This window comes from Zootoca vivipara, chromosome Z1, assembly GCF_965207765.1.
Source record: "Zootoca vivipara chromosome Z1, rZooViv2.hap1.1, whole genome shotgun sequence".
Classification (NCBI taxonomy): domain Eukaryota; kingdom Metazoa; phylum Chordata; class Lepidosauria; order Squamata; family Lacertidae; genus Zootoca; species Zootoca vivipara.
In genome coordinates this window covers 21,953,520-21,968,537 of record NC_142583.1, presented here as the reverse complement: position 1 = coordinate 21,968,537, position 15,018 = coordinate 21,953,520, and the positions used below count along the sequence as shown (strand labels likewise).

Below are 15,018 nucleotides of genomic sequence, written 5' to 3'. Positions count from 1 at the left end.
ATGCTTGTTGGTAAAATATGTCATGTGTCTGTGTTAGAAACGTGAAAGTTATTCTATTAATGCTATAAAGTCAGTGCATTTTTGACAACAGTATGGCCCAATTAACATTAACCTGTCATTTTACATTTTAAATCTGCTGTCTTGTCTGTTAACATTGAGGATATAAAGGCACAGGTGGGTTTTTGCATTGACTTGTGCATGCATATCCATACACATGTACAGCGAAAGGAGTACTTACTTACAGGTGTTCTTTAAACTGATTATTGTTGCATAGGTAACTGCATTAATTTGTAGGGTTAGATTTATAGAGTGTGCTTAGTGTTGGCAATAACACTTTTATATTCCAGATGGAAAATCTTTATATGATTGCTAATGAAGTTTCCTTGTGTTTACTCAGTGTTGTCCTGACGATGAAGACATGATAAATACGGAATCTTCAAAGCAATCTGTTAATTTAGGGAAGCAGCAGCTTTAAGTTAATTAATATGGGTGTGTTACTTTCAGAGAGTTTTAAGCAGCGATCCCACACCACAGAACCTTGTTTGGCACATGCGTCAAGGTGCATGCTGTGAAGCCTCCCCGCTCCCCATATTTTTGAACTTAAAGCCACTAATATCACCTTGCATTTGGCCCAAATTCTGCCGCTGGTGCAGCTGCCCACTAATTCATCTTTGGATCAAAGCCCAATACGGAGTGGCAGTAGCTGAAATTGCTATCAACTCTTACTGGCTTTTTAATACGTTGTTGGCATGAGTGCCATGATACCTGTTCTGGTAATGTGGGAAGCAGAATAAACTCATTACTGAAATGACTGGGTGCATTTTTTTTGTTTTTAGGTATACCAATAACTGTGCCACCGCCAGGTATATTTATCTGTTTTAGTAGTATGAAACATAATGTGAATGCAATTTTGGTATAGGGGGACAATCTGCCACTTCCCTTTTTAAAAAAAAATTAAAAATGTACTTTGATTTCTTTGGAGAAAATAGCTAAAATTCAGAAATAGTTTTAATTGCCAGGTAAATATATATAATTGAAGAATTGGATAAAATAAATGGAATAGAATAAATATGCTGAGTATAAGATTGCAAGGAAATGATGTAAGAAAATAATGATTTAACTTTGGGCATGCCATTCCTTTTCACTGTTACACAGATTTATCTTAATATATATATATATACACAGCTTGCATGTACTGGGTTTTTCAGGAGTTAATTAGCAGTGATAAGCTAAGGCAACTTCTTTGTTTCTCAAATATTTCAGGCTTCCCTCCCCCACCTGGAGGACCACCACCTTCCCTAATACCGACTATAGAAAGGTAAATTTCAGTTTGTAGAATGATCTCAACGAAGTACGTTTTCCCTGCATGTCAAGCAAGGTGTGGTTATTGCTTCAAGTTTAGAGAACAACCAGGCATGGCTCTTGACTTGCTCATGCCAACAGCCTATTTTGGCAGTGGGTGAGGAGGAGGAGATGTATGGAATCTGTTACAGGTGCAGAAACAGTGCAGGTCCAGGGCTACTTCTCCTTACTTGACCTTGAGCTAAACTTGTAAGGAGGCAAAAGCAGAGAGGAGTAGTGGTAAGCATTGGTGAGGAGAGCTGTGGTATATATTATCAGCCAACTAAAAATCATGATGCTTTGTTTTGTTTACTTCTCAGTGAAATTGTTGCGTGTTGGATTGGTGGAAGCGCGAGAAAATAGTGACTAGTTATTTCTTTAACTGCTCTTGCATTTAGTATTTTTTCTGGAAGGTCTCTAGACCCTGTTCCAATAGACAGAATAAATTAATCCTCCCATCTGAGTTATTTTGAAGGCTACAGGAGATTTTCATGTTGTCCTTTCAGTTAGATTAAGCCCTCACCGTTTTGCTTAAGATGGTTTTTCTTGCTCCTTTGGGCACTCTTCTCTAAAGAGTCTGAACTTTCATTGTCTTACGTACAATCACCTGTAGTTTGGTCCCTCTATCAAGTCCTTTTCTCCTGCACTGCTTCCTGATTGCCACATTTCCAACATACTTTTTTCTTACACAGAATGATTTTGTTCTTCCTTACACTTCTAGTGGAATGAAGTTCTCCATAAACCTAAGAGGCTGATAAACATTACTTAAGGTTTTCATTACCTCATTTCTAAAACCACAGTCTGAAAGTGTTTTATAAAATATTAAACTGTCTTCAAGAAGAAAAATAGCACTCATCTAAGTATGGCAGATGAAGTAAATATAATTAATTCAAGATATATGGGGAGTGATAAAACATATAATAGAAAGTAAATTAAACCATACATATCTTTTTTAACCTTAGTATTTTACTTATTTCAGCTGATATTTTCCCCATTCAGCTGAAACTGGGAGAATATGAAGTTAAGTAGGATACAAGTATATTTTTACTTCCCAGCAGGAGTGCTGCTGTTCAGCATCCATGTCTCCCAGCCATGCTGTTCTCCAGGATGCCGTAAACCAGAGCTAGATCCACCCTTGGCCAAACTTCCAGCGAATGCATGCCGGGGGTGGAGGTGACCACTATTCCCCAAACATACAGCACACTCAACAGGCGCGCACACACACACACACACACACACACACCTCTCCTCAGGCGATCCATGCAGATCATCTGAGAAGGGGTTTTACTTGCCCTCTTTTCAGGACAGTCATCTGATGAGTGGGGCACTTTGCATCCTCAGCCCAGCACTGTGATGAGGACACAAACGACTCCATCCCCACATGACTCTGTGCTCCAAGCGCTATTGCCACCTGGAAATTGAGCTGGTGGGGAACATATGGTGAGCTTGGGGGTTCACCACCCATAATGTAAGCTGTAAGGAGCTCAAATAAGGCATTCCATTTCTCCTTTCTTCTATTGGTGTTCCTGCTCCCCCAACAGATTAAGCACTCATTATTTCATGGCTACTGAGCATGGTCACACATCATTGGACCATGGGAGGGAGCTGCCTCCTAAGTTTTTTTTTAAAAAACACACAAATTCTTACCATATTTTTCGCTCTATAAGACACACTTTTTTCCTCCTAAAAAGTAAGAGGAAATTACGTGTGTCTTATGGAGCGAATGCATGGTCCCTGGAGCCGAATTGGCCAGGGGCGAAAAGCAGATCGTTCTCTTTTTTTTTCTTAGAAAGAGCTAAAGGCTAACAAGAGGGAAAGAGAGCAAAGGAACCCGCTCAGCAGCTGATTGCAAGAGATCGGGAGGGAGATAAGAGAAGCTAGCTCCCTCCCCAGCCCCTTGCTCAGGCCTCCATTGTTGTGTTTCCCCAGCAACATGTGACTGGCTGATTAGAATATCTGTCTGGAAACTGTAGAAATTGCTCCCTTTCCTTTCCTAAAGAAGCTGCAGAACTGAGTTGAACTCCATAAAAACAGTATTTTTTCCCATTAGCCAGGAAAGCTGCACAACTTTGAGCTGATGCTCAAAAAATGGAGCTTTCCCCCTTTGCAAAACAAAAAACAAAAACTGCACAACTGTGAGCTGATCCCCCCCAAAACGGGGCTTTTCCCATTTGCAAAAGAAGCTGCACAACTTTGAGCTGATGCTCAAAAAATGGAGCTTTCCCCATTTGCAAAAAAGCTGCACAACTGTGAGCTGATCCCCCCAAAACCAGGGCTTTCCCCCTTTCCTCCTCTAAAAAATTAGGTGCATCTTTTGGTCAGGTGCGTCTTATGGAGCAAAAAATGTGGTACTTTTTGCTCTGAGCATACTGATATATGTCTCTTGTTTTTCAGTGACCCAATTTTGGCTCTATTTCTGTCAACATTTATCATCTGAGTTGGCTGCTAGTGTATATGATATATAGCAGTCTCATGAATAATGATTTTATATGGCAGACTGTCCAAGTGGGACCTTCATTCACCCTGTACCGTGTTATAGTGAATAAAATAGATGTGGATGAATTTGCCACATTTGATTGCTTTAGGGTCAGGATAGAATCCTGGTCACATCAATCTGTGTAATGTTCTGCCTGTGTCTAACAAATGATTATAGCCACTGCTGAGCTGCACAATAACCATCCTTCCAGTGTTTGGCGTAGAATCATAGAAATGTAGAGTTGGAAGGGACCACGAGGGTCATGTAGTCCAACCACCTGCAATGCAGGAATCTTATGCCTAATGCAGGGTTGGTCCAGTTGGCCAGATTGTCTTCCATTATCGCACCAGAGCTGAAAGCATAGCATGTGCAGAGCTAGAGGCAAAAGCTATAGTCACTCCAAATTATTTTGGCAGATATGACATGATGGTGATGATTTTTTATTATCCAACCTTTACCCTGTGGTCTCAGGGTGGGTTATAGTACTTTAAAATACAACATTTAAAATAATTTCCACCCACAAAAATAGAGTGGGCCCGAAAAATATATGTCAAGTGCCAAAGACCAGCATATTGTTGGCATCTGTCTGTCTCAAGAGACAGTAGCACCAGCTTGGCTGCAGGAGTTGGTGGAAGGTGCCATCCAGCCATCTCCACTCTGGATTCGTGTAGGGTTTACTCCTCAGCCTTTTCTTTGCCAGAGACACCCTACAAGATAGTGGAGGTTTAGGATCAAAGGTAACAAATCAGATACAGTGGTACCTCGGGTTACAAATGCTTCGGGTTACAAACTCTGCTAACCCAGAAGTAGTACCTTGGGTTGAGAACTTTGCCCCAGGATGAGAACGGAAGTCTCGCGCCAGCAGTGCAGCAGCAGTGGGAGGCCCCATTAGCGAAAGCGCGCCTCAGGTTAAGAATGGTTTCGGGTTAAGAACGGACCTCCGGAACGAATTAAGTTCATAACCCGAGGTACCACTGTAATGTTAAAAATGACTTCACTGACAACAGAGGAGCTATTGCACACTGACTGATTACATGAATGATTACATCCCTGATATGACGAGTATCATACCCTACCAGCTTCAGCAACCAGAACTGGATATTTTAAACGGCAAGATGATTAAGATAAATTTATTGTGTGCTTCTCTTTCAACAGTGGACATTCCTCTGGCTATGATAGCCGCTCAGCTCGGGCATTTCCATATGGCGGTGGTAAGTATCTTCAAAACTGCTTGAAAATGGGCTGACAGGGTGGCTACACTTTTAAGTTCAACCTATGTTGAGTTGGCAGGTTAGCCGCTTGGTGCACAGCGTATTCTTTGAGATGCTTCTAACCTTTCTTTTTATATGTAACCTCTTCCTCTTGTTCAGGATGCATTGATGCAAACAAGCTTCCTGTATAATAGTTTTTAATTCTTTGGGAAAAAATGGTACTCTGGTAAGCGTGTGAAGCTGGTAAGCATGGTGTATGACACATATTCTCCTTTGCACACATAAACAAATGCCGTCTGCTGTGTTTGGTTCCTTTCCCTTGTTTTTTAGTCAGGTATTTACTCTTTGTAGTTATTACAAAGAAGAAGAAAAATATTTCATCAAATATTTCTTTTTATTTTCCTTTTAGAAATTGACAGGCAATAATATTCAATATGCAGACGTTTGGCTTAAGTGCAGGCAGTGACGGAGCTTCCTGCTCCAGCACCAGGGGGCGAAGAGCAGGCGGGGGCGGGGCTGGCACGCGTCCTGGAGGCGGGGGTGGGAGCCACGATGGCACCCCACTGGGATCGTGCTGCTGGGGGCAGGGTGCTCCCCCCGCATTAATTAGAGACTTGTGTACTGTTAAGTTATAGAAGCAGTGCCCAATCTCTCTCTCTCCCTCTTTCTCCCTCATCTTCATGAGTCAGATTAAAAGTACAGAGAATTTGTAATGGCCAAGCAGCAAGAATGAAGCTCCAGTAAAATGGGAGGAGTGTGTGGGTATGAATGAACAAACCAGAATTTTGCTTCAGGTAACAAAAAACAGATGATGCTCGGAATGACTTTTTTTAATGGGAAGCAGATGCCTTTATTAATCTGTGCTCATGTGAAAGTATTGAAATTGCCTTCTCTGTCTTCCATATTTCGGAGGAGGTCTCACACTTGGTACGGTACCTCTATCCTCAAACAACATATATTATGGATTGATATTTTCTTCATTTAAGGCTATAAGGGCTTCCTCCAAAATCTGTGAGCATTGTTCAGTAAGTCTGCTGGAGAGTTATACTATCTTAAGTGTGATGCGCAGCACACATAAGGGCTGGGTTTCTTTTCTGTGCAAGTGCTTTTGGAGTAAGCTGACTGGGAGAATGTGTCGCTTCAGAATAGGACATCTACAGAAATTATCCCAAAGCCCTCGTGAAGAAAACATAACAGATCTTAAAACTGGCATCAAACATCACATTCTGAGCACTGATTCAAATGCGTAGACCCACACCTCCAGTGTTTTTATTCCAACTCTCTCTATATCAAGTTATTGTCTTAGTACCAATATCTCTCTAATACAATTACTTTGTCATTCTTCTGCTACTCCTTACTTTCTTCTGATACTCCTATCTTGAATCTTGCCCACGATTTCATTTGTTTTCCAAATAGTCTAAAAAGGTCTCCATTCTTCTACAAAAAGTTCATCATTTTGATCTCTTTATATTGCTGTCGGCTTTGCCAAGTGTAATTAGTTTTTAAATGGTTGAGGAGTCAGATTTAATGATATTTAATACTAAGATCTGCACCACACTTCTATTGATGGATGCCAGTTTTTTACAAGATTTTATTAGGGCTTTATCATAGTACAATACAATAAAAAACTAACCTAAATAAAAGCAGAAAAAGAGAAAAGAAACTGCAGAGTCCTCTCTCAAAGGTAGATCTTAACCCTTGTCTCATACAGAAAAGGTGTGGTTGATGGATGCTACATCCATGACAGTATTGGAAGTTCGGGGAATTCTATGTAAAGTCCAGCTATTTCTTAAAATTCTAGTTGTCTTCTTTCTTCTCTTCCACCAAGCCCCAAATTAAAAACTAAAATGTGTTTTTCCTTCCTGTGGTCAAAAATAACATTTCTGTGGTTCAAGAAAATTACAAAAATACAAATTGTTCTGCTGTAGATTATAGGCCATGATGCTGGAAGTTGTATTTCAGTAATTCTTTTTCTTCCAGCATTTTCTTCTGTTCCATTTTCTTAGAGAATTTTATACCCACCCTCCCCCCACACCTTTGCATGCTACAAATGGAGCCCTTGAATACAATTCACTTCAGAATCCTACTCTTGTTTCCCACCCACAAGTTCAGCAGTTGTTAACCTCTGCAGCGCTCCTCCTGAGAGTCATTAGATGGAGCACTTGAAAGATTTATGCATCGGCATCACCACCATTCAGCAACAGCAAAGACTAATAATGTATTAATGAGTGAGGCTGCACTCCCAATTAACTGGTGTGAGGAAAGGAGTCTGGGAGTTATGAATTCCTGATGTTCAGGCATTCCTGTCCCCGAGAGGAGAGGCAAGCAGGCACTTTGCTCTATTACCTTAGCCCTGCTTAGTTATTGTCTCCCTAACCCTCTTAACGTTAGTGGGGAGGAATGGGAGGGATGTTCTTGGGGCTGTGCTAGAATTAGTAGTTTGAAGATGGCAGCCTAATATTTGCATCCTAAGCACCCTGGGCATTCTCCGTGTCCAGAGAAGCAGACACGGAGCAATGGATTCAAACTACAAGAAAGAAGATTCCACCTAAACATTAGGAAGAACTTCCTGACAGTAAGAGCTGTTCGGCAGTGGAATTTGCTACCAAGGAGTGTGGTGGAGTCTCCTTCTTTGGAGGTCTTTAAGGAGAGGCTTGACAGGCATATGTCAAGAATGCTTTGATGGTGTTTCCTGCTTGGCAGGGGGTTGGACTGGATGGCCCTTGTGGTCTCTTCCAACTCTATAGTTCTATGATTTGTTGAGGAGGGTGGAGTTGCTGGAGCAGGAAACTGGCCAAGGGGAGAGAAGCCACCATTGCCTGTGGCCTAGATGCCTCGGGATCATGCTACTCTTTGGAAGTATGATCATTGGCTGACTTCCGTGCTAAAGCATGGAACCATAGTTAAAATGTAAAAACATAATGGAAGTGTGTTGAAGATGTTAGCAGTGTAAGTAACTTCTGAGCCACACAGTTTAGGGAAGCTTTTAATGTTTGATGGATTACTGTATTTTAATATTTTGTTGGAAGCCACCCAGGTGGGCAGGGTATAAATAAAAAATAAATTATTATTATTATTATTATTATTATTATTATTATTATTTATTATACTTCTGTTAAATAACCAGCGATGAATGGAAATGCAGAGCACTGGCCGAGATCTAGTAAGGCCTGTGTGAATGCAAAAAGAATGTCGGGAGTGCAAGCTAAGAAGCCCCCTTGTGCACACTTTGGAGCTTCACCATCGCTACAAATTGTTCTGTAATTGGAAGGCATGCTGAGGTGCTAGATCCCTTTTCTTCTTCGATAAATCCCCCTTGTTTGAGTAGCACACACCTTACCAGAAGCTTTCAACTGATAGCAGTTTCATTTTCTGACAACCAAAGCCCTTTTTCTTTTTTAGTGTCCACCTCAAATTAGCTTTTTATCTAAGTGGGTTATGCATTTCCACACAGTTCCCCAGTGACTAAAACACTCCTCACTGGTGGTTTTGTATGTTCCTTTGGCTTAAAATGCTCAGTGCCTAGTAAACTTTCAGCCTTTCTTTTTTCTGCACCACTTGGAACAGGCATCCCCAAATCTCGGCCCTCCAGATGTTTTGGACTACAATTCCCATTATACCTGACCACTGGTCCTGTTATCTAGGGATCATGGGAGTTGTAGGCCAAAACATCTGGAGGGCCACAATTTGGGGATGCCTGACTTAGAATTTCAGTTTCAGAACCGCAGTATTGAAAGAAGTAACACTTTAATAAGCACTTTTTAAGAAAAATCAGCTGTGATCACAAAATAATACGAAAACTTGTGTTTTAAATAAAGTATCATTAAACACTCCCTGGGGGCAATCCTTAACTGTATATGACTTTGTGTTTACTGCTGTGAATAGTGTTTGCTACTAAGAAAAGTAAGCAAGTATTGATACAGAGCAGTTATCCAACAAACAGACTCGTATGAAAATAACCTGAGAGTTAATTGTTACATGTGGTAAAGTAGCATGCAAATAACAGGGCTAGAGTCACTGAACTTGCCTTCTAGGCTTCAGCTAAGCATATAAGATTGGATGTCATTGATTTCATATCACACTTTTCCACTGTTGTCAACTTTTTTTCTTTCTAATGCTGGCATTTTTCTTCTTCTTTAGTCACCTTTCCGCACCTTACAGGTTCCGCTCCATCATGGACTAGTCTCATGGACACAACCAAACAGTGGGATTATTATTCAAGAAGAGATAAAGAGAGGGAGAGAGAGAGAGACAGAGATCGAGAAAGGGATCGTGACCGTGATAGGGAGCGAGAGCGTACCCGAGAAAGAGATCGAGAGCGGGAGCATAGCCCGACTCCTAGTGTGTTCAATAGGTGAGTTTGAGGGTTTTGTCTAATGCTACTTGATGGTAGGAGTTTTGTGTCTGTACTAGAGACATACTTAAAGCCAACATGCAGCTGTGTATTCTCAGGGAACAAGGGGTGGGGCTCACATTTTGTTTGTCGTTGGAACCTTAGCCAGCAATTTCAGATGCAAACCAGAAGTATGACAATAAGTGGTACATAACAAATGCTTTGCAGGCAAATTGTGCTGAGCTGATGATTTTAATTGCTAATTCCTGGGAAGGAATCTGCTCTAAGCATTCAGAACATTAATAATAGAAGGGCCTAATGGGTTTGAGTCCCCTAACCATTTTACAGCTGAAGTTCCTACAGTAACTGGTTCCAGTCTAAAACTTTCAATTCGTACTACTTTGTGAGTTCAGTTGTTCTGGGATGAGAGCTCTTAATACCTGAGGAGGAATAAAGTACTGTTTGCTAGCAGTTTCAATTATGCCATTCATCCTGTTAAGCAATACCAGGGCTACAATACAGTGGCTGCAGTATTACATAAACTTTAGCCCCTTTGTTTATGCAGCAGTTAAGCCCCACATTTCCTCTGTCCGGAGATCGTTGAATACCATTTTCACATCTTGATACTATTTCTAATCATTTTTGTTCCACCTTCCACTTCAAAATGTTTTATGCATTGGGTATTAAATTGGGTTTTGAAAACGATTGTTATAGTTTTTCCTTGTAGGTCAGCAAAACAAGTCTGCATTATCTTGGTTAACACAGGGGATTAAAAAAATTGCTATGAGCGTTAAAGAATTGACTTGGAAGTATAAGATGACGATGGTGATGTTTTGTTCATATAAGACGTATGTGTGTGTGCTGGGGGTGATATTTTGTGTGTGTTTTGTGTTACAAATTACTGGGTCAGTGTGTTAGACGTTAAGATCAATTTAACATCTGTTTCTTAGGCAGCTTGATTGAAGGCCAGAAAAAGCCTGGTCATTCAAGGGTGCTTGAAATGAGCCTTAATGTTTTCCAGGCCCAGAGAAGTCTCTGTGTTGCTGCCAGACTTATCAGTCAGGGAAGGGGTGGGGAGAGGAGAGGGGTTTTTATGTGACTAAATTATCCAACATCTGCAGTAAAGCTGCTGCCACATGGCGATGTGAGAAAGCAGGGGACCCTTGGTCTAGTAAAAACTTGATTAGGGGAGTAACAGGGAAAGTGGGAGGCTTGAGAACGACAGATCATGTAGATATGACACCCTTGAACAAATTTTGCTTCATCGTTTAATAGTCCTGTTTTTATCAATTATTCAGCTTACGAAAACATTTGTGACAAATGAATAACGGGGGGGGGGATGCACACAGACTTTTTACCATTTATAAGTGGATACCTTGACATTGGTGTACCAGTATAGCTTTTGGTCTTGTAGAGAAACTTAAAAATTAGCATCCACAAGCCATGAAATGTGGCATCTGTTCTTCACATCTCTACTCTCACACCAGAAATGGTGCCATGTCTGAAAGGAGTCTGGGGAATTTGCCTTTACTGTGCATTTTGTACCCCCTCCCAACACTTTGCAATTAAATTATGGAATCGATAGCTCAGTTGGCTAGAGCATGGTGCTGATAATGCCGATGTTGCAAGTTCAGTCCCCATGTGGGACAGCTGCCTACTCCTGCATTGAAGGGGGTTGGACTAGATGTTCCTAAGGGTCCCTTCCAACTCTTAGGATTCTATGAGATTAGTTTTCCATTCAAATTAAACTAGATGTCCATTTCACACTGAGCAGTATGTGGTGCACAATTTCTTTTTTTAAGCAGTAACCTTACAGGGTCTTTGGAAATTGCTTCCTTCAGAAAATAAATGTTGGACCCCTGTTGTGGAGTTTATCCCATCCAAAAAGAGTCTATTTACCCTGACCCTTGACAACTGAGAGAGATTTTTAGTACCTCAATATTATTTTGCCTGTCATTTGTTTTAAACTGATTTTAGACTGTATTTTTAAATTGCTGTAACCCACCCTAGGACCTTCTTTATTTATAAAAAATACTTGTATATCACAATTTCATTTAAAAAACCATTTCTTGGGGGCTTTAATACAGCATGACCCTTCAATCTTTATGCCCAACTCTTTAATGTTTTGCGTACATAATGTATCACAGTAGCCTAGAGTCTCCTTGGCATGGAAGGGAAAGGCCAGGATTGAAAGAACAGTGGAACAAGTCAAAGTAGCCTTTGTCCCTCTTGAAGAGCAACTGCTCAGATTGATATGATACACAAGACAGTTCTCCCCTTAAAGTTTAGGGGTTTTTAAAAAATCTGTCAGTTTCAAGGTGCTTTTTGAATCCTGGCTGTGGATCAGAACGATCAGATGAGATAAATGGCAGATTAGGGAAAGTGCCGCCATAGCCAAAGTGCAGGTCCTTAATTTAACACTGTGTGAGTACATACGTAATTATTTGTGGGTAACTTCAAACTCTATAGTCACTCCAGATATTGTTGGAAGACGTGAAGGATATCAGCTTGATTGATTGAGAATCTTTTATTTGTTAAAACAAGCAGCAATGTAGTGTATGTACTACAGGTGATATTGATCATCCCATGGCCATGCTGGCTGGGGCTGATGGGACTTGGAAGTCTTAACAACATGTGGAGTTCACAACAGTGGCTACTTTTGGGTCAGCATAATAGTTGGAAGGGGTCTTGTGTATCATCTAGTCAACATTCCATCCTGCTTGATGCAGGAAATGCACAGTAGAGCACCCCTAACAAAACACACCTAACATATAGATGCCCAGTCTCCGTTTGAAGACCTCCAGTGCAAGAGCCCACTAGTACCTTTCTAGCTAATTGGTTCTGTTGTCAAATTGCTTTTGCCGTCAGGAAGTCCCCCCCCCCCCATGCTCAACCAAAATGTCCTGTGCACACAGCTTGAACAGCCACTGTGTGTACCCAGGCATCCCAGGGGGGACATCATAACTTTATTCTTTTTCATTTGTAGTTGATCCCAAAGATTAGATGTATACTGACCAACAAATGTATTTGAATAACACTCAATGTTAAACATGATATTTTGAATTATAATTGCAAGCTTAACTGAGTAAAGTGGTGAGCCACTTATTTTTCTGTTTGGGGAACTTTCATTCTTTTAATTTAGCAGATGGAAACCTTTACTGCAATATGAAGAAACAGATCACATTCCTTTTCTTATTTTTTGATGGCATATTAATGGCTTAGCAATATATTTGGTACTCTGTGTCCTGAGATTTTCAAAGGGGGCTATGAATATTTCTCCTTTATGAAGAGTTAACTATCAGACCGACAGTCTCTGCTACTGTTCAGCAGTACAGTCATCCAAGATAACAATTTATTTGTACATAATGAAATCTGATTTTACTAATGTTTGTATTTTTCATTCCTTCAAATACATTCTCCATTGTCGGAACTGTACAATGGTAGTTTCACACGGTGTTAGGTTACAAATTCCCATTTTAGTAATACCTTCAGTAGAAAATTGTGTTCTGCTGAATGTAGAAATCACATGAACACCTGTATTTTCTCTGTGCATGGGACGAGACAAGGATTATTGATGCTACTTTAGCATTTGTTTTTGTCTCTGCTGCATGTTTTTATTTTCTTGCTAGTGATGAGGAGCGATACAGGTACAGAGAATATGCAGATAGAGGCTATGAACGGCATAGAACAAGCAGAGAGAAAGAAGAACGACACCGAGAAAGGAGACATCGAGAGAAGGAAGAGACAAGACACAAGTCATCACGAAGGTTAGCTCTTTAATAATCTTTGAAGTAATGCTGTAGGATGATTGAAGTGTCATGGGAGGAAGACCTTGGCTATTGATGTGCTGCTTTTTAGTTGCTGACATTTAAAAACAGCCAGAAGTAGAGAATATACCAGTAGGATATTATCCCTTCTGTCATATGACCAGGATATAAGTTTCAGCCATGGGTGATGGATTATTAGGATTTCTCAACCAATTACATATTGCTCTAGATGTTAAGGAAAGCCTCTGCAACTACATGGCAGCCACAATCTCTGTGTTCTCTTTGGGCAGTGTGAACATTGGGACTTGCTTGGGTAGAGGTGGAATTGCTGCCCCCACCAATGGCAGTGGGCTCAAATCTTCCAAGGCGAACTACTGCTCATGCTCCGGAGGGGGGGGGGCAGTTAGTTGGGGATTTGTGAACCTGAGGTCCTGGAAGCTGCCGGACAGTACCCATCTCAGGCATTGATCCTAGATCTACCAATGACACCAATTAAAGCCTGCAGTTATATTTATTCTGTTGTGTGAGAAAGGAAACTAAAAGGCGGGCTTAGATTACTAGAAGTTGATCTTGGTCACCGAGCAACTCTTCAAATCATTGTTGCAAACCTATTTTAAGGCTGCCTCTTAAATGTACTTTCTATGTAGAATCCCATTAAAAATCTCTGTTCTCATAGACCAGCAAACTCTAGCCCTATAACGTTACTTTGATTATGTGATGGCAAAGATTTTCATTGCTGCTGTAGGTGCCAGACAACCCGCCCAGAGTAAATGTTGGCAGATGGCGGAATCTAATACTGACGGGTTTTTCTTCACTCCCTTTCTGGTTTTAATTTGCCCATGTGGTGATGCCATCACATGTACTTAAATAATTAGCTTGATGATGTCACAGGCTTAAGAAGTAGCTTCCATTCAGGGTGGCGTACTGAGCCTGAGACTCCCATTTAATAGCTTTGTGTCTCATTTCTTTTTCTCGTCCCCTCTTAGTAACAGCAGGCGTCGCCATGACAGTGAAGAGGGAGACACCCACAGGAGGCACAAACACAAAAAATCAAAAAAGAGCAAAGAAGGGAAAGAGTCGGCTGGTGGCGAGCCTGCCCCGGAACAGGAAAACATGGATGCTACTCCTGCGGAATAGGCATGTGTGGTTTTTGTCTACTTGCTTAAATTAGTGCCAGAAATAGATGGCTCTCAATCCTAATTATTTTTTCTGGGTCTAAAAAAATTGCTCTTCATCTTGTTCTGTTAACATAATTTGGAATTTTGAAAATAAAAAAGCATTTTTCATGTTAAAACATTGTTTTGTCTTGCCTACGCAACTAGAAAAAAGAAGGTAACACATAAGGTATATGCAGAGAATTGTGCTTGAATAGTGAGGTTGTGCACTGTTACACAAGCTCCGTCAAAGTGCAGTGTGCAGATGTAATGCAGTTTTCCCCCCCAAAGAGTAAAGAGAGTGACTGTACCAACAGCCAGATCTTCATACAACATAAACCTGTTCTCTGTTACCCTTGAATACAGAATATAAAGTAAGTTTGAGTCTTGGCTACTACTGTACAGCACTAAGTACCTTCGTATATAATGCTTTCCTGCTCTTTTTGATCTCCACTAGTTTTCCCCTCAGCTACTTGATCCAGGTAAACCAGGCAACTACTTCTCTGCCTGTGCTGGTAGCTTGCTACATCTTCCTTCCTTCCTTTCATTATTATGTTGATTCAGAACTGACCATCACAGAAGATTGTGAGCAAAACCGAGTAAAATAAGGCAGAACACTCGGATGACATGGTTCATGCCACGAATTAGAACCACTAGGAAGAAATGCATTTTTTGTGCTTTTTTAAATGAAAATAACCTGGCTTTACAAATTAGTTATTTTAATGGTAAAAATGAA

General features: G+C 40.8%; 1 protein-coding gene across 13 annotated transcripts in view; it reads left to right on the top strand.

Moving 5' to 3' along the window:
- Positions 1–14,422, top strand: part of FIP1L1 (factor interacting with PAPOLA and CPSF1) — a 34,685-nt gene extending 20,263 nt beyond the window's left edge. For 5 of the 13 annotated variants that reach the window (XM_088659428.1, XM_035112102.3, XM_035112101.3 and 2 more), the window contains 5 exons: positions 1,264–1,318; positions 4,973–5,028; positions 9,169–9,382; positions 12,991–13,128; positions 14,115–14,422. In XM_088659428.1, the coding sequence (XP_088515554.1) occupies positions 1,264–1,318; positions 4,973–5,028; positions 9,169–9,382; positions 12,991–13,128; positions 14,115–14,265 (614 nt within the window). In that variant the 3' untranslated portion in view covers positions 14,266–14,422. Of the gene's footprint in view, positions 1–836; positions 864–1,263; positions 1,319–4,972; positions 5,029–9,168; positions 9,383–12,990; positions 13,129–14,114 lie in introns of all 13 variants that reach the window. The other 8 variants (XM_088659416.1, XM_035112100.3, XM_035112098.3 and 5 more) reach the window with 3 other exon arrangements.
- Positions 14,423–15,018: the final 596 nt, after the last annotated feature.